This window comes from Salmo salar, chromosome 01 (assembly GCF_965601325.2).
Source record: "Salmo salar chromosome 01, fSalSal1, whole genome shotgun sequence".
Classification (NCBI taxonomy): Eukaryota; Metazoa; Chordata; class Actinopteri; order Salmoniformes; family Salmonidae; genus Salmo; species Salmo salar.
The window spans coordinates 32,957,263-32,977,421 of NC_138291.1; the positions used below are offsets into that span (position 1 = coordinate 32,957,263).

Sequence of the window (20,159 nt, forward strand, 5' to 3'; positions counted from 1 at the left end):
TTTGCTCAATGCTGAACAACAGTATGCTGCATGCATACTCAAATGTACAGAGCTGCACCACTGACTCACCAGTCTTTGGCAGAACACAAAACTTAATAGCATCTGCAATGTACATATGCATATATGAAATGCACCGTGAGAAATAGCCTCTGGCTTAAATCTTACTGTTTAAAAGAGTGGAAGGGAGCTGAAATCAAATTTAACTTATTTTGTTGTTCATCCTTGTTTAAACCAAGTTTGAATTTGCTTTCAGAATAAAACTTGGTTTAAAAAAGGATGAATCACAAAACCAGGTCACAGTGAAACAATCAAGTTGGATTTTGTGACACTTGACTGGATATATTTAACCTTTACCAGTCCATGCCACTCAGTCCGCTGTGTTGCATAAGGAAGCCTTCTCCAGGCCTTTTCTGCCAACTCATCATTTATCCCTGCCCTGGTTGACCGTCACAATGCTTTCATCTTTGAGCCGTCTATCCCTGGGCTTTTCAAGTCTGGGTCATCCAGCGTTAGCTTTGCCGTAAAGCAGTGGCGTTTTTTTCATGGGATATATTTTGACTTGTTAATTAACGGTTCATAAAGGTCGAGCTGTCTGGGTCCTCTAGCTGCGCTGGAGGGAGGAAGGCAGTAGCTGAGGTATGAGAGATGCCAGGACAGCAGTGAGATCATTCTCTCCATCCACACGCCATGTGGGAAAGTAGGGGAAAATGATCCGCATCAACACATTTCGCTCCATCCATCGTTCTGGAAGAGGAGATGAGACAAGAGAGGGATCGGAGAGAGAAGGTGAGAGATTAAGAAAGGGAAAAAGTTTTCGTCCAGAAAAGCATTTGAAAGCTTCTCCTCTCTTGATGAATTACGTGTTTTTAAAGTCTTGGAAGGCATTCACATGGTGCCCGCCTGATTCCGACCCAAGTTAAGCTTGCGTAAATGGAAGGTAGTTGCCTTTTTATGCACTTTTCTCTATGCATATTCCGACCTTGAATTTAAGCATGAGAATAGCGTGCGTTTTGGGTGGAGATCGAATAAATGAAGGTGTGGCGGAGGTGTCTACAGATATGCTGTATTCTGACCTTGACTTTATTCCCTAATAATTCCATCACCATGAATAAGGTCTAGTGAACCAACCGGTTCCATGTAGAAAAAGCATCTACTTTAATTTCCGATAAAAAATAACACCATTCTCCATGCACTGTAATTTACAACTTGATAAGCGCTAGGTAAATGAGCAATCCGTTTGGATAAGGGAATTGTAGATATAGATGACACTTGTTTTAGATCTATTTTACCTTATAATCACTGGAGACAAATGTGAAACCAGTCATATGACAGCAAACTGAAGCATATCAACTTTCCCACAGTAAAGTTTATGAAATGTTGTGCCATTATGCAGAATTTAAATTGTACCGCCTTTTAACTTGCAGGGATGGGCACTCTCGAATGTCTTAATTATAGGCTACCTCTACTTTCTATGTTTCCTATTTGTATCATAACCACACATTCTCCTGCCAATGTACTGTTAGTTCCCTTCAGTTGGTATAGCCTACATTGTCATTCCATGCGTTTCGCTTACCTTAATTTGCTTCCTCTGTAAATGCGGTCATGGCCGTGTGGAAACAGTTGATAATATATATATTTTTTAAAGACACGTAGGCTAATTAAATCGTTATGGAGCAGAGCGCAGACCAAGCCGTAACAGTTTGAACCCGACGCACCGCACAGTACTTGGCCGTGACATCACACAGTTCCATGGTTAGTGCAGGCAATAGCCTAGTATTGTACACTATTCTCCCTATTATAATTATATGTACACTAATCTTCCAACATTACCATGGGTTGAAGAACTGAATGTGGCAATTTTCAGAATGAATCAAACCACCGTTCTTTCTTTCGTGTGTAAAGGCTCTCTAAACCTGTTTTTTATGATTAATAAATACTTTCCTGAACCTAAATAATCTACAAGATCAGAGTATTTTTACATCTACCAATTGGTGCTGAAACGAAGACAATATGCATATATTTAGATGGCTTTCTTTCATTGATCCCAAATATTCTACACCTGTTGTCTTGATATATTCTAGCCTGTCGCAAAAAAAATCTAACTAAAAAAGGTACACCATATTTAAAAGGATGGCTTAAAATAAGGTTCTCAGTACATTTAAATGAATGAAAACTCCACAAGAAAACCTGTTGGCCAGCAAGTGGGAGGGTTTTCATTCGTTGAATGAAAGGTAGCCACACCTGCAGAGCGCGTTATGAGACTGAATAAGGTAAGGCGCAATACCAAATACTGAGAAGTGCGTAGGAAAGACTTGCATAGGAAAGGCATACATTCCTGAGTCAGAATCGGGTCCCATTGGGATTTGAACACATGTACTTTATCAGCATAAGCAGGCTACACAGTTAATTATTTTGAGTCACAACGTTCCCACACAATGTTACTTGGGCACAGGCTGAGTTTTACTGCAAGCCAAGAAAGCAACACCAGAGCACCCCTGTCCTTTGAACACTGGTTTGCCAATTAAAGTCTCCATATGCCCCAGAGGACCTGTCTTTAAAAGCACTGACAAAGATTGGTCATGTGATGATGAAAAAACTACCCAGGTTCAAAAAGCAGTCCGAAGTTAAATGTTATTTTTCCTAGAATTCACATTATCTCCCCTGACCCCTGCTCTTCACTCTACCCCATTTAAGGCCATGGACCATGGTCCCCTCCCTAAACCCACGTCAGAGCTCAGATGGTGACTTGTGTGTGATTGCTTCTCAGGGCGGCCCATTCAATCACACAGTGGAGGGGATTACTCTATGAAAGCAGCCCCAACTCGGCTCCTTTTGTCTGGGCTGCTGTGGCCCGCAGAAGCAGTGCACACTGGGTCAAACATGGCCTTTGAGACAACCCAAATTTCCATTTTGGTTGCCTCAATGCAAAATGGAGTGCTCTTAATCCCAGTTACTGCTTGTCTTGTGCTGTGAATGAGTCATTGTGGTGGTAGTTCAAGATGAATACATATCATGATTTGGGACTCAATCAATAAACTAATGATGGGATTGTGGTGAAACAATCTTTCACGCTTTTTTGATAGCTCTTTTTAAGGTTTATTCATGGAGCTACATCCCAGCTGTCATCTTAGTTTACATAATAAAGCATTTGAGCTAGTATGCATCTCAATTCATTGGAGCATGGGGAATTCAATGCAATGTCCTGAGCTGATTTTAGACAGCCTAAACTGAAATGCATTCTATTGGTTACTCTGGCGATTTCCTTTCTTCGTAATTTCTTGGAAAAAGAGTGATGTGCTACAGGAAGTGCCAACTTACCCTGACCCACTTCTTGTGGCCTAGATCTGGCGTATCCATGGTGATGGTTTTGTCAAGCAAAAAAGAAGACCCTGTAAAAAAAATCTACAAGTGTCACCAGCTGTCCAGACTTGAGACAGATAGACTAACCATTTCCACATCAGTCGGTAGGTTTGCTGTCTGAGGATAAGTTAGCAAATGACAAACACAACCAAAGTTCACTTTGTAGCATCCCAGTTGATGGCTTGAATGAGCCTTACGTAAGTATGATTGGTGGTGACACGCAGTCGCTCTCACGCTCTCTTTCTTCCCAAACACAATGAGGAAAAAGTAGGCTGTGGCTATCAGCTATGTGACCCCCTGAAGGCACACAGCAGTGCTTAACATACAAAATGCTATGGAAGCTACTGCATCTCCATTGTTCAGGTCTAAATCATCTGCCCACTCCCCACCACCCCACACACAACTGTGCCATGAAGAAAGAGTCCCCCGTTCCTGACTAACTTAAACGTGTGTCATTACTGTATGAAGGCCACAAGCCTCAACCCCTCAGACACTCAAGATCCCTCACTATTTCTGTATAGCAGGTCTCTCTAACCCTGTTTCTGGAGAGCCATCTTCCTGTAGGTTTTCGCTCCAACCCGATTCAGCTTCTCAACCTGCTAATTATTACAATCAGGTGTGCTAGATTAGGGTTGGGGCGAAAACCTACAGGACAGGAGCTCTCCAGGAACAAGGTTGGAGAGCCCTGCCGTATAGTCTCCGACTGCCCTCTATTTCGCTCAGTTTTACTACACACAACTAGTTGTATGGTCAAGGCCTTCATTTGAATCATACCATTGAATCTTGAGATATGCTTGCATAACTTGGACATTTGAGTAAATGAACCGTTATCCTTTCTTTGTTTCACCTGTTGTTATTCATCCCACTCTGCAGCAACCAACAATGGAAAGTAGAATGAACAGCTTCAACTTTCTTCACACATCCCATCTTTGGATTACATTTGTATGTCATAGTCCACTCGCAATGATCTGGGCAAAGTCAAATGAGCATAACAATTGTAAGAGGGACTAGCCAGGTTAGAGGGGTAAGCTCCAAACAGGCGTGAAGGAAGAGCAAGGGAGGCAGACAGTGGCTAAAGCCGGGAATGAACTCAATATACTTTTAATTACTAAAAACAAATCGAAACTGTGGAGAAATGATAATGGACCTACATTCATACAGTTTATTTACTGTGGTCAGATTGCTAATAATCACCCAAATGAAAGCTAGACAGTCAGAGAGCATTGGAAATTCCAAAAACGATGGATAGAGGACCATTTTTTGCTAATTTTGATGGCGGACCTCGTTGAAGACCAAATGCAGGGCAAAACTAGTTTGAGGTCCCAGGCAACAGTATTTTAATGGAGTGGGTCGGGGGGAATTGGACAACACCTCCTGCCATTTCAAAAAGGGCAGGCTCAAAGGAGACAGGAGGGCCCAGCCATGTGTGAAAGGGCGATGGGAGGCCAAACGGAGAAAGGTGCTTCCAAGAATTGGGGATCCATGTTCCCAGGACTTTTCTTCTCTGCTTTCCCCTCCCTCCTTTCTTTTTCCATTTGTCTGGACTGGAGTAAAATGGTGGCCATTTGATTTCCACAGAAAGTGTTGTCATACAAAGTTAGTAAAAGAGGTTTGTGAAGCCTTTCAGTTGTTAGTAATGAAGTGGACAGACATTCATTATTGGGTGCTAATCAGTTGATTAAAACAATTACTTTACCCATACAACTGAGGCTTCACCTGTAATTCATTTAAAGATGCATGCATCTCTACGGAGAATGGAACGAGTCAGTGACTCAGTGTGTCCAATTGTTGGACGTATTTTTAGATAGCCGCTTCCAGCGACCATGAGGCTACTATCAAAACATAACACAGACCAGGGAGATAAGTTTAGTAGAAAGGGTTTATGGGCTAGGCACAGTGCATAATACAGATATGTTTTGTCTGCACTAGAGAACAATGAGGATTGTGAAGTGAAAAAAAAAACAAAAAAACTGAAGGTCAGGAGCTTCTCACGGACATACGAATGCACACAGATCAAACTGCATACACCACACAATCACACCATTTTGGACGCAATAGATATTACACATTGTATCCTTTCATTGCAGCTCCACCAACATATCTTCATAACTGAGTTACAGGGCAGGTCACAATCGGTCAGGACACTTTTGTATCACAACCTTTTGATTCCCAGACGGTAACAAAGTTCCATTCTATTATAAATTAGGTTGGGAAATAGCTGTAAGCAGCTGTAGAAAAGACATTACTCTTTTGACTTTGGGCTACTTATTCTCAGTATTTTCCCTGAGAGTAGTTCAGTTACCACTGCCTCTACCTCAGTAGTGCTCCCTGCCTCTACTCCCTCCTCTGCCTCTAAATCCGCCTCTACTCCCGCCCCTCCCTCTAAATCCGCCTCTTCCTCTACCCCTGCCTCTCTCACTCGACAGGTGTCCAGCGGACCTCCTCAGCTTCTTCCTCTCCTCGTGGTGATCACGCTCCGCCTGCTGCTGCCGCTGTTGCTGCTCCGACTGAAGGAGATAATTGAGAAAGGAGAGGCAGAGAGTGAAAGGAGAAAGAGATACTTTTAATTAGAGTATGATTTAACTGCAATATATAACTGTTTGGGCAACCTGACCCAATTCACATATAAATGTGTGTTATAGATCTGTCATTCTCATTGAAAGCAAATCTAAGAAGCGGTAGATCTGTTCTATGTGCACTATTTCTATGCTTCCCGATCTTAAGTTTTGTTTTTGCGTCTTTTACTTTCGGGTTTATACACCTTCAAACAGCTTAAAATGCAATATTTCTGGTTATGGAAAATACATTTCACAGCGGTTTAGATACAGAGCTGCCAACTAACGCATTGGCCGTGAGACACTCATTTGACCCACTTCTCACACCCATTAAAAAGTACTGCTTTCATTTTTCAACTGTGCTCCAAATTGTTTTGAAATCGGAGCATCTGCGCTTGAAATTTAACATCACGGGTGAAATCTATATCATTGTCCTGTCTTACCGCAGCACATTGAAGCATATGATTGGCGATTGGATGCATGGTATAAAGAAACGCCCCTCAAGATTAGAGCGGAGGTAAATGGAGAGAGAGAGAACGGTCTCCCCTGAGTTTATAAAACTGTAAAAAGAGAAGCACGGTAGCACGGTTTTGTTTGCTGTTACTCCCGTCCCCATTTCAGAATGCAGCCTTGACAGCATGTACTAAAGTCAATTTAATCCACACTTGCATTAATCCCCTTGTTTGGTGATTGGCATTTATGCTGTGACAACGACAAGGCAGCACACAGACCTACAGTATGTTTTAGCAGGGAAGTTTGGTAGGGTGACCTGATTTGGAACTATGAAAATAATTTTGTCAAACAGATTTTGAACCCAAAAGTAAAACTTTTAATTCTACATAAACAAATAATTTGGGTAGAGTGTAGGGGCAGATTTATGTAAGCTTGTCTTCAGTAGATTCTATTAGCTATTTACTTAATTTAGTCTGATCAGTGGAACAATTCTCATTCTTAACAATGGGCTAAAATAGAGGGAAATTACTGTGCTTGTCAGAAAGAACCCTACTGTTATTCTCCACACTTATTTTATTATTCCACTTCTTCACAATTCTGCCACTGTAATCACATTTTAAATCTGATATGCCTACTTGTGTGTTTGAAAATGAATTATATGAGGCTATGTATTTTTTTTGCAGCTATTTACAGTTTTGAATAAGTCATACACATAAGCATTGGATAGTAAATGATTGTTCACATGCTAGGCAGAGATGGTAGGGGGACTCACAACTCAAACACATATTTTGTCTATGTAGAGTAAAAGGATGGCAAGGATCTTCAACTAGTAGGCCTAAACCACCTGAATATTGATATTCATTACATTCTTCTTGAAGGTTTGGTGATTTTAAGAAATGTATTGTTATAACAATAACATTTTCAAACACCCAGCACTTGCGAAACATAGATCAGGGATGGCCAACCCACCTGGAGAGCAAGCTGGATTTTCTTCCAGTCCTATTTTAAAAGAGATAGCTCACCCAAATTACAAAACAAAATGTTTGTGTCCTTACCTTGAAAGCAGTCCATGGACAAACAGAGTGCAATCTATAATTTGGTTACCCACTGCCATCAACCATTAATATTAAAAGTGGTAACCATCCCCGGTAGGTGTCGTATACAACTTTCCCCCCGAGAACAGGGGTCAATCCGGGTTTCCCACCTTCCCACTGTTTCTAGCATTTGCCTGTCTCCATATCTCCTTTTCATTACTGAATAAAGTGTCAAACCACCTAAAAAATATGCTACAGCAAATATTAGCATACTTTACATTTCATCCACCCAAAATCTCAAAGTCAAATTTTGAGTGTTCATTTAATGTTCAATGCGTCCTGAATACACCTAATTTTCCACCCTGGTCATAGGCAGGCCTAAGCCATGTCAAAATACGCAGAATTGCAGGAAATTAGCTTTAAAAACAGTAAAATCTTCCTGGGGTAGGACCCACAATCCCCTGTCTAGAGATTGTGCCGGGGCAAATCTAACTCCAAGATATCTTCCAAAATTGGCTGCCCTGTAGATGGTACAATGATTCTCTACACTGTACTTGCCTGCTTTGTCACAAACTGAAATTAGGCGAACTATTACAATTTTAGCAACCAAGAAATGGCAGAGCGATTTCTGCATAGTGCATCTTTAAGCGATCTTCTGCAAAACAATTATAGCTTTCTCTTAACAGACCTGTAATCAACATTGACCCCCAGTTCATGCTGTAGTACAGGGGATTTACCCAGCAGACAGACTCAGTCTCTCTGCATGTGCGGGAGCCTTGGCCAAACCTAGCTTGGCCTTGCACCATCAGTGTCTCATGCAAAACCAATGATATTGATATGAAAACCTGCAATGTTCATGGAACTCACTGATAAGTCGAAGGGTGCTGATACAAGAGTCAGTCGGGTGACTGTGTTAATAAAAATTCAAAGTCAAAACAGCAGTCAAAATGGCCATGATCAAAACGTGTCATTTTCTCTGACATTGTTCCTCTTCTGCAGGCACCGTTATAGATTATACACAGTGGCTACAAAGCAGTGTCAACCTTAACCTGTACTTTCGTACTGTGTGTAAATATGTATGTTTGGGAAAACACACAGACTGATGGCGATACAGCATACTCAGAAAGTATTCACACCCCAGAGTACTCAGAAAGTACTCACACCCCTTGATTAATTTGAGATTTTGTGTCACCGGCCTACACGCAAAATCCCCAAAGTGTGGAATTATGTTTTAAAACTTTTTTTTTTATGTATAGAAAATGAAAAACTGAAATGTTTTGAGTTAATAAGTATTCAACCCTTTGTTATGGCAAGCATAAATAAGTTCAGGAGGAAAATTTTACTTATATATATATAGACTTATATAACTTAAGTCTATATATAAGTCTAAAAAAAATAAAGGGAACACTAAAATAACACATCCTAGATCTGAATGAATGAAATAATCTTATTAAATACTTTTTTCTTTACATAGTTGAATGTGCTGACAACAAAATCACACAAAAATAATCAATGGAAATCCAATTTATCAACCCATGGAGGTCTGGATTTGGAGTCACACTCAAAATTAAAGTGGAAAACCACACTACAGGCTGATCCAACTTTGATGTAATGTCCTTAAAACAAGTCAAAATGAGGCTCAGTAGTGTGTGTGGCCTCCACATGCCTGTATGACCTCCCTACAACGCCTGAGCATGCTCCTGATGAGGTGGCAGATGGTCTCCTGAGGGATCTCCTCCCAGACCTGGACTAAAGCATCCGCCAACTCCTGGACAGTCTGTGGTGCAACGTGGCGTTGGTGGATGGAGCGAGACATGATGTCCCAGATGTGCTCAATTGGATTCAGGTCTGGGGAACGGGCGGGCCAGTCCATAGCATCAATGCCTTCCTCTTGCAGGAACTGCTGACACACTCCAGCCACATGAGGTCTAGCATTGTCTTGCATTGTCTTGCATTAGGAGGAACCGAGGGCCAACCGCACCAGCATATGGTCTCACAAGGGGTCTGAGGATCTCATCTCGGTACCTAATGGCAGTCAGGCTACCTCTGGCGAGCACATGGAGGGCTGTGTGCGGCCCCCCAAAGAAATGCCACCCCACACCATGACTGACTCACCGCCAAACCGGTCATGCTGGAGGATGTTGCAGGCAGCAGAACGTTCTCCACGGCGTCGCCAGACTCTGTCACGTCTGTCACATGTGCTCAGTGTGAACCTGCTTTCATCTGTAAAGAGCACAGGGCGCCAGTGGCGAATTTGCCAATCTTGGTGTTCTCTGGCAAATGCCAAACGTCCTGCACGGTGTTGGGCTGTAAGCACAACCCCCACCTGTGGACGTCGGGCCCTCATACCACCCTCATGGAGTCTGTTTCTGACTGTTTGAGCAGACACATGCACATTTGTGGCCTGCTGGAGGTCATTTTGCAGGGCTCTGGCAGTGCTGCTCCTGCTCCTCCTTGCACAAAGGCGGAGGTAGCGGTCCTGCTGCTGGGTTGTAGCCCTCCTACGGCCTCCTCCACGTCTCCTGATGTACTGGCCTGTCTCCTGGTAGCGCCTCCATGCTCTGGACACTACGCTGACAGACACAGCAAACCTTCTTGCCACAGCTCGCATTGATGTGCCATCCTGGATGAGCTGCACTACCTGAGCCACTTGTGTGGGTTGTAGACTCCGTCTCATGCTACCACTAGAGTGAAAGCACCGCCAGCATTCAAAAGTGACCAAAACATCAGCCAGGAAGCATAGGAACTGAGAAGTGGTCCCCACCTGCAGAACCACTCCTTTATTGGGGGTGTCTTGCTAATTGCCTATAATTTCCACCTGTTGTCTATTCCATTTGCACAACAGCATGTGAAATTTATTGTCAATCAGTGTTGCTTCCTAAGTGGACAGTTTGATTTCATAGAAGTGTGATTGACTTGGAGTTACATTGTGTTAAAGTGTTCCCTTTATTTTTTTGAGCTATATATATATATATATATATATATGTCAAGAAGCAGCGTGGCTTGGCGGGGTCGTGTAAGGGAGTTGCTGCAATGGGACAAGACCAACTACCAATTGGATATCACGAAATTGAGGAGAAAAACAAAATGATAAATGGAAGAGGCAAGTGAAAGGGGGGGGGGGGAGGAATTTGTTTGTCAGCCCTGCATTAAAGACCAAAATTGGTTAATTATTATGTAATGGTGTCATCGTGACTTACCTTCTTGAGGGTGAAGGTGAGCTGTTTGCTGCCAACAGCTGTGTCAGCCACGTTTACTGTTCCAGAACGTTCCTCCAGCTTCAGACGCTCCTCCAGTGATGCTCTAGTAGATACATAACATGTCAATACGGGACACATGGGCAGGTCTATCACTAGCATACACACAATACAATGGTGATGAAATGCAGTACCTATAAAAGGGGGAGAAAAGAGTACTTAAATATCCTACTCAAGTAGAAGTACTGTTACTTTAATGACATTTTTCGCTCATTTTAAAAGTACTCAGAGTAAAAGCAATGGAGTTACTTTTCAAATAAAAATATTAACAAATTATAATTTAAAAAAGGCACTTGAGCCAACAATTTAAAAAAAAATCTGCAGTGAATTCATTGTCCGTTTTAAGTGTTGGGAGTAGGGTGCACTACAAAAACTGCTCTATTTAACATTTAGTCTTCTTTCACTCAAAACTTCAATAATGACTTTTTAATGAGTTTGAAGCACGAGTAGAGGGTGTGTTACATAATGGGAAGTAAACCTTGGGACACCCTTCCTGTATTTGGAGCCTTCCTATATTTGACCCTTGTCCTCGATTTTCTTGCTACATGCTGCATGTGTCCACCTGTCAAGACAGTGATGGATGTGAGACTCTCAGGCCATGCCACACATTTCTGTCTGAGGTAGAGAGCTCAGCACAGTCAGGCACCTTAGACACAGTCACACAGGCCCACACGTTTCCCTGCTAATCGTTGTACTGGCAAAAAAAAAACGTATATACTAGGGCAGCACAATGAATCAAATTCACATCAGAATCGCAATAGAGGCATGTGCAATATCCAGATCGCAAGAGATCCATGTAGATGCAATATTTTGAAACATCTCAGCCGCGTGTAATATCAGTTTTAATAGTTCCTCCTCCTCGCTGTTAGATCAAATCAAATATTATTTGTCACATGTGCCAAATACAACAAGTGTGTAGACCTTACTGTGAAATGCTTACTTACAAGCCCTTAACCAACAATGCAGGGCAAGATAATATTTTCGAAATAAAGTAATGTAAAAAAAAGTTGCAATAATATAACAACAACGCCGCTATATACAGGGGGTACGGGTTAGTTTAGGTAATTGAGGTCATATGTACACTGAACAAAACTATGCACCTAAGTTTTGGTCCCATGTTTCATGAGCTGAAATAAAAAAAATGCCAAAAACTTTCCATACGCACAAAAAGCTTATTTCTCTTAAATGTTGTGCACAAATTTGTTTACATCCCTGTCAGTGAGCATCTCTCATTAACCAAGACAGGTGTGGCATAAGAAGGTGATTAAACAGCATAATCATTATACAGGTGCACCTTGTGCTGGGGACAATAAAAGGCCACTTTAAAATGTACAGTTGTATCACACAACACAATGCCACAGATGTCTCAAGTTTTGAGGGAGCGTGCAATTGGCATGCTGACTGCAGGAATGTCCACCAGAGCTGTTGCCAGAGAATTGAAATGTTCATTTCTCTGCCTCCTTGCAGCATGCCTAAGGCACATTCACACAGATGAGCAGGGAACCTGGGCATCTTTCTTTAGGTGTTTTTCAGAGTCAGTAGAAAGGCCTCTTTAGTGTCCTAAGTTTTCATAACTGTGACCTTAATTGCCTACCGTCTGTAAGCTGTTAGTGTCTTAACGACCATTCCACAGGTGCATGTTCATTAATTGTTTATGGTTCATTGAACAAGCATGGGAAACAGTGTTTAAACCCTTTACAATGAAGATCTGTGAAGTTATTTGGATTTTTACGACTTATCTTTGAAAGACAGGGACCTGAAAAAGGGCCGTTTCTTTTTTTGCGTTTATATCCCACGTCAAATCGCAATATTTGGTAAAAAACATTTTTTCTCCAATATTGTGCAGCCCTATTATATACTCTATGTGCCGTGTCCATGTGAGGGGTGATTTATTTCTGCTGAATGACAGTAACAATGGGAAAATCCATAGCATTTGATGCAATCGCTCTAGTACTCTGTGGCATCTATTCCAAATATTATGGTTCAGAGGTTGTTCGTTGAGACTAGAGAACATCACCAGAAGCTTACTTAAAAAAATAAAAAAATAAACCTGTACTCACTTCTGCAATTTCTGCTTGCGCGCCACGTCCCCGAAGCTGCGGAACTCCTCACCAGCCTTGATCTGGAAGAAGCGGGGCTGCTGACCCTGTTTCCTGCCCTGGGCATGGTTCTGGGTGGAGTCCTGGTCCAGCAGGGTGGTGTTGCGGTCCTGCTGCTTCCTCTCCTGCCGCCTGCGGTCCCTCCCCTCCTCATATATGAGGCGCCGCTGCTCCCTGACCTCGTCCACCCAGCTTTTATCATCATCAGAACTCTCGTCTGAGCTGCCACGCCCCTCTGGTTCCTCCTCTTCCTGGTCTGCCTCCGCCTGCAGAGGAAGAAGAGGTAGGAGGTGGCATTGTAGAATTAGAAAGGGTAGAAAGGTTGTTCACACTGAAAGTCACATTCCATAGTGGGTGTCAAACTTCAGTAGGGGTAGTAAGCTAGCTATCTAGCATCGTTACATTTTCGGCGTCTGTGGCCTGCTTGGCTAGCAGCCGCAGCTTCTTCCTCCTCTTCTGGCCCACTTTGGACACGATAGGGTTGAGCAGGCGGAACTCCTCACTCTGCTCCTCCACCTGATAGTCTGGGTTCTCAAACATCACCTGGAAACGCTCGTCGCTAAGGATGCTGGGTAGAGCCTGGCAGAGGGGCAGAGAGACGGAGAGAAAGGATTTGATTGACAGCTTAGGCAGCTGACATTCGCTAGATGAGTATATTTCAGTTATACATACCAGTTTCCTCTAGATTACCTTAGAACCAAAACTATATAAACCCAGCCTACAGCTCAGAAGTCTTCATCAATTGTAGACCAGACCAGTAGTATGTGAACTATGTGTGCAGGTACATGTGCTCCTACCTTGCCCTTCTTCTTCCTGGCAGACAGTTCTGCCTCGTCGTCTCCCTCCTCCATCAGTTTGAGAGCCAGCTCCTTGTTCACCTTGGGCAGCTTCTGTCTCAGAAACATAGAACATTCATACAACAGACATTATATTAGCTATACAGTTGAAGTCGGAAGTTTACATACACCTTAGCCAAATAGATTTAAACTCAGTTTTTCACAATTCCTGACATTTAATCCAAGTAACAATTCTCTGTCTTAGGTCAGTTAGGATCACCACTATTTTAAGAATGTGAAATGTCAGAATAATAGTAGAGAGAATTAATTATTTCTTTAATCACATTCCCAGTGGGTCAGAAGTTTACATACACTAGATTAGTGTTTGGTAGCATTGCCTTTAAATTATTTAACTTGGGTCAAATGTTTCTTGTAGCCTTCCACAAGCTTCCCACAATAAGTTGGGTGAATTTTGGCCCATTCCTCCTGACAGAGCTGGTGTAACTGAGTCAGGTTTGTAGGTCTCCTTGCTAGCACACGCTTTTTCAGTTCTGCCCACAAATATTCTATGGGATTGAGGTCAGGGCTTTGTGATGGCCACTCCAATACCTTGGCTTTGTTGTCCTTAAGCCATTTTGCCACAACTTTGAAAGTATGCTTGGGGTCATTGTCCATTTGGAAGACCCATTTGCTACCAAGCTTTAACTTCCTGACTGATGTCTTGAGATGTTGCTTCAATATATCCACATCATTTGGCATCATGAGGATGAAATCTATTTTATGAAGTGCACCAGTCCCTCCTGCAGCAAAGCACCCCCACAACATGATGCTGCCACCCCTGTGCTTCATGGTTGGGATGGTGTTCTTCAGCTTGCAAGCCTCCCCCTTTTTCCTCCAAAAATAACAATGGTCATTATGGCCAAACAGTTCTATTTTTGTTTCATCAGACCAGAGGACATTTCTCCAAAAAGTACGATCTTTGTCCCCATGTGCAGTTGCAAACCGTAGTCTGGCTTTTTTATGGCGGTTTTGGAGCAGTGGCTTCTTCTTTGCTGAGCGGCCTTTCAGGTTATGTCGATATAGGACTCGTTTTACTGTGGATATAGATACTTCTGTAACTGTTTCCTCCAGCATCTTCACAAGGTCCTTTGCTGTTGTTCTGGGATTGATTTGCACTTTTCCCACCAAAGTACGTTCATCTCTAGGAGACAGAACGCGTCTCCTTCCTGAGCGGTATTATGGCTGCATGGTCCCATGGTGTTTATACTTGCGTACTGTTGTTAGTACAGATGAGCGTGGTACCTTCAGGCATTTGGAAATTGCTCCCAAGGATGAACCAGACTTGGAGGTCTACAATTGTTTTTCTGAAGTCTTGGCTGATTTCTTTTGATTTTCCCATGATGTCAAGCAAAGAGCCACTGAGTTTGAAGGTAGGCCTTGAAATACATCCACAAGTACACCTCCAATTGACTCAAATGATGTAAATTAGCCTATCAGAAGCTTCTAAAGCCATGACATCATTTTCTGGAATTTTCCAAGCTGTTTTAAGGCACAGCAAACTTACATGCTGACCACTGGACACGTCGCATGCGCGAGCGTTGCAAAATAAATGTAGAAATCCATGTTATTCAAATATTGCACCCACACTGCTTGCGCGTGCCAACGAGCGTCTGCATTGCCAAGGGCTAAAATAGAAGTCATTCCTATTGCTACGCAGATCGCGCTGCAAGTCCTGCCTCTCCCATCTCCTCATTGGTTTATAGAAGCAGGTACCCACGTGCCATCTCCTCATTGGTTATACCCAGGTGGGTGATTGAAAGACTAACTGTTTTGCCGGTCGTCGTGTTAATACTATGAAAGTTTAGATGACAATCGCCATATAAGTTCAAAGATGAAAAAGCCTGGAAGGAGGAGAGATGAATAGAAACGATTCGGTTGACCGTTTTATGTGTGGATTAATTGTCGGAGTAGAGGACCTTGTGCATTTCAGGTAAAATAACAACTCAATGTTTATATCCCAGGACAAATTAGCTAGCAACAGCAAGCTAGCTAAATAGGACAAATTAGCTAGCATGTGCAAGCTAGCTAGCTAAACTGCCATACATGTTTAATGCTTTTCGACCTGTCCCCAAATTAATGTAATTGGTTCAGAGTTTGTTTTGACATTTTAACCTGCGTGTCGTGATCGCTTTTGGTGTGGGGGGACAAAATAAATGTATGCACAATGGCGCACGCGCGCAGCCGGTTTGGGTTCCGTGTTAGTGTATGTAAACTTCTGACCCACTGGAATTGTGATACAGTGAATTATAAGTGAAATAATCTGTCTGTAAACAATTGTTGGAAAAATGTATTGTGTCATGCACGAAGTAGATGTCCTAACCGACTAGCCAAAACTATAGTTGGTTAACAAGAAACTTTTGGAGTGGTTGAAAAACGAGTTTTAATGACTCCAACCTAAGTGTATGTAAACGTCCGACTTCAACTGTATATACTTCTTAGAAAACATAATTTGTCACCATATCCAGTCTGTCTGAATGTATGTTTTTAACAGTCAGACAGAGTATGATATCCCACCTTGATTTGTACTCTCTGGGCCCTGGACTCTTCTATCTTCTGGCGAATCTTGTCCTTGCGGTACTCCTCATAGGCAAATGGATTGGCCATGGTCTTCACCTGGACAAATCACACAAAATGTATTTAAAAACACATAACTCTGTAACATCAACAATCAACTAAGAATATGCAGTTACACACACACCTACTCAACCTACCTTGTGGTACAGTCTGATGTCCATGAAGAAGCCGTGCATGTATGCCCGCAGGAGAGCAGATCCCACCAGGTGAGACAAACCTATGGTTGAACACAGCATTACACATACATGAAATGTACATATTTGCATAACATGAGTAAACAGTTATATTATACATTTGTATAATGATTGTTGATTTATACATGTTATTTACAGTATCTCTATATTCAACTTCCCTGAGGCAGGCTACATGTCACCTGAAACTCATAAAAATATTGGTGCTCTTCCAAATTGGTGACGTGCATTGCCAAGCCCAGTAAGGAGTATTAATTAAAGAGGTAGTTCACCCAAACGACTAAATTGCACATTGGTTTTCTTACCCTGTAAGCCAGGGATGTCAAACTCATTCCATGGAGGGCCTAGTGTCTGCAGGTTCTTGTTGTTTCCTTTCAATTAAGCCTTAGACACCCAGGTGTGGGTTGTTCCTTTGTTTTAATTTCCCTGGCACCGTTTCCAAATGCTTACGTTTTAGCAGTTGTGGCAAAAGCCCCATTCAAGTCATGGTACCGATATTAGCATTTTTCACGCATCATGTCCAAATCATCATAAAGTATCTAAAATTGATTGTGAAGCTCAACAATGTCACTTATAGATGATTTGAACATGATGCGCGTAAAATGCTAATATCAGTACCATGACATGAATGGGATTTACGACCAGGAACAGTGCCAGGGAAACTAAACCAAAGCGTGGATTGCTGTCATACCTTGTCCATAGAGCGCTTCCAACAGTGGTATTTAACCTTTTTCAGTGGGGGGGACAATTTTTTTGGCCAGAAATTGTGTCGGCCCCACCACAAATCTAATGTTGTAAATGTTGATTTTCACATCAACAAATAACCTTCAATTCAGTACATATTCATCTCTTATCAAAATTAAGAGAAGCAATACATTTATTTACTTAATGAAATTGTATTTTGCTAATTTATCTTTGTCAAAAACTTTTGTATAGTGTCCCATAAAAGAATCTGTACTGTTAATTTTTGGTTCCCCCGCCACCAAAAAATAACGTTTTATTTAAATTTGGTGGCCCCACCGTACCCGACTTTGAATACCACTGGCTTACAGGGTAAGGAAACTAATGTCATTTTGTAATTTGGGTGAACTATCCCTTTAACTTTGAGAAGCAGCCTATTGGAACGTGCTGTAAGAAAATGGCATAAGACTACAGATATCTGCAGACATCTGCTTCTTTCAACACGCTGGTTGTTCCCATTTAAACTGACACGTTCAGGACAGTAGGGAACATAGGGTAGGCATATACTTAGCAAAGTGGGTTTACGATCATTAAGCTTTTACTTCATATTACAGACTTTAATAATCAATTGTATGCTAAAGAAAAACAGTTTTGTCAACAGGACTGTAGTGAAAGCTTGTTTCATTTTGTGCTAGATTCGGGCTAACATTGACCTTTCAGCTATTTGGCAAGACGCCTTTTGAGAGCATTTAGATAAAGTTTTGTAACATCAGTCTCCAGCCACAATTCTTTAAGCTCCGAATGAAGTTGAGTTAGTGACTGCCATGAGGCCTTTTAGTCTCTGCTTAGTTTCATTCCTGAAGACCACTTTAATTCAGGAATGTGTGGGAGTTGTGGCACGCAAGGACCAGGGTTGTCTAGGTTACTTTGTAAGTGTAATCCGTTACAGTTAGTAGTTACCTGTCCAAAATTGTAATCAGTAACGTAACTTTGGGATTACCCAAACTCAGTAAGGTTATCTGTTTCATTTCTGTTACTTTTGGATTACTTTCTTTTTAAGAGGCATTAGAAGACCAAAAGGATCCATCAAACGCATTTGGTGTGTGATCATAGTGCTCTCTGACTTGTGGTCAGACTTGCTCAGGTGGAACAAACTTAATCCTGTGCCCATTTTCAATGCTGAATTGAATGTCACTGAGAAAGCATTTAAAAGTAATCCAAGAAGTAATAATCTATTTCAAAAGTGTTTGTAATCTAATTACAAAATTTTTGCTGGTAACAGAACATATTTCATTTATTTATTTAACTAGGCAAGTCAGTTAAGAACTCTTATTTACAATGATGGCCTACACTGGCCGGATTACAGTTGTTTTGTAATCAGATTACATGTAATCAGTTACTCCCCAACCCTGGCAAGGACTGTGTGTGTGTGTGTGTGTGTGTGTGTGTGTGTGTGTGTGTGTGTGTGTGTGTGGTAAAAAGATAGAAACCCCCTTTCCCCAGAAATCTCACTATCCGGCTTATAGCCCGTCTGTTACATAACAAGGACATTTCACAGCTGCAGTGAACTGAACTCCCCTTCCCCCTAACCTTCCCCCTAATCTAATCTAATCTCCCCCTCCATCACCCTCCCTCCCTCCCTCTCCCCCTCCATCACCCTCCCTCTCCCCCCCTCCCTCTCCATCACCCTCCCTCCCTCTCCCCCTCCATCACCCTCCCTCCCTCCCTCGCTCGCTCACCCTCCATCACCCTCCCTCCCTCGCTCACCCTCCCTCTCCATCACCCTCCCTCCCTCGCTCACCCTCCCTCTCCATCACCCTCCCTCCCTCGCTCACCCTCCCTCTCCATCACCCTCCCTCCCTCGCTCACCCTCCCTCTCCATCACCCTCCCCCCTCTCCATCACCCTCCCCATCACCCTCCCCCCCCTCTCCATCACCCTCCCCCCTCCCTCCATCACCCTCCCCCCTCCCTCCATCACCCTCCCTCGCTCACCCTCCTTCCCGCCCTCGCTCACCCTCTCTCCATCACCCTCCCTCCCTCGCTCACCCTCCTTCCCGCCCTCTCCCTCCCTCTCCCTCCCTCACCCTCCCTCGCTCGCTCACCCTCTCCCTCCCTCCATCACCCTCCCTCGCTCGCTCACCCTCCTTCCCGCCCTCGCTCACCCTCTCCCTCCCTCCATCACCCTCCCTCCCTCGCTCACCCTCCTTCCCGCCCTCTCCCTCCATCACCCTCCATCACCCTCCCTCCATCACCCCCTCTCCATTACCCCCTCTCCATTACCCCCTCTCCATTACCCCCTCTCCATTACCCCCTCTCCCTCCCCATCACCCTCCCTCTCCTTTTATTCCTCCCCAACCAACTGAATTTCTCATCCTTGTCATTTGATCTCTTTAGTGCTAACCCAAGCATTCCTCTGTTTTTTCAACCCTTCTGTTCGCCACCCCTTTATCGCTCACTATCCCTTACTCCATTTCTTAATTTCTCTCTCTCCATTCCGCCAGTGTTTCCCCTACCGTTCATTTTTAGGAGGGACTTGTAAACTGGACCGTTGTGTTGTTTCAATATGCCTAAATTCAAAATGGTCTCCACTGAATGGCAAGTGTAGTGTAGACAGCCCTGGAAGTTTCCCTAGGACCTGTAGGCCTAAAATAACTTGAATGCTCGATTCAATAGGCACTTGTATTTCTGGAGATCTTAGAGGGACAAATCTCCACCCCCCTCACCTAGGGCTGGGGCAGTCATGACATTTTGTCAGCTGGTGATTGTCAAGAAAATAACTGCCGGTCTCACGGTAATTGACCATTAATTAACAAACACATTTAACATCTCCTGGCTTCCATGCACAGCCTACAAGACACTGATGCAGACCTTTGGAAAATCTAAATTAAAAAAAAAAAGTCTAATAAATCAATCTAATATAGCCGGTCTAAAGAAACATGATATGATGAAAATGTAGTCCATTTCAGTAGAACAAAATAGCATACTCTAAGTTGTCCTTATGTTAGGTCCTGATCTGGCTATGCCATATGGCTGTGGGCCACACTTCATTTAGCAGACAAGATTTGCTTAGAATTCCGTCGCATTATTTTACAGTATGAACAATACAATTGAACATAGC

The 20,159-nt window shown here is 42.8% G+C and overlaps 1 protein-coding gene across 1 annotated transcript in view; it reads right to left on the reverse strand.

The window, feature by feature from the left end:
- Nucleotides 1-5,221: 5,221 nt before the first annotated feature.
- nol10 (nucleolar protein 10) overlaps nucleotides 5,222-20,159 on the reverse strand; it is a 36,746-nt gene continuing 21,808 nt past the window's right edge. Inside the window, exons 15-21 of the mRNA XM_014192098.3 lie at nucleotides 16,306-16,385; nucleotides 16,109-16,207; nucleotides 13,556-13,648; nucleotides 13,161-13,337; nucleotides 12,720-13,024; nucleotides 10,603-10,705; nucleotides 5,222-5,867 (exon numbers count right to left, since the gene is read on the reverse strand). Of these exons, the coding sequence (XP_014047573.1) occupies nucleotides 5,676-5,867; nucleotides 10,603-10,705; nucleotides 12,720-13,024; nucleotides 13,161-13,337; nucleotides 13,556-13,648; nucleotides 16,109-16,207; nucleotides 16,306-16,385 (1,049 nt within the window). The 3' untranslated portion in view covers nucleotides 5,222-5,675. The remainder of the gene's footprint in view (nucleotides 5,868-10,602; nucleotides 10,706-12,719; nucleotides 13,025-13,160; nucleotides 13,338-13,555; nucleotides 13,649-16,108; nucleotides 16,208-16,305; nucleotides 16,386-20,159) is intronic.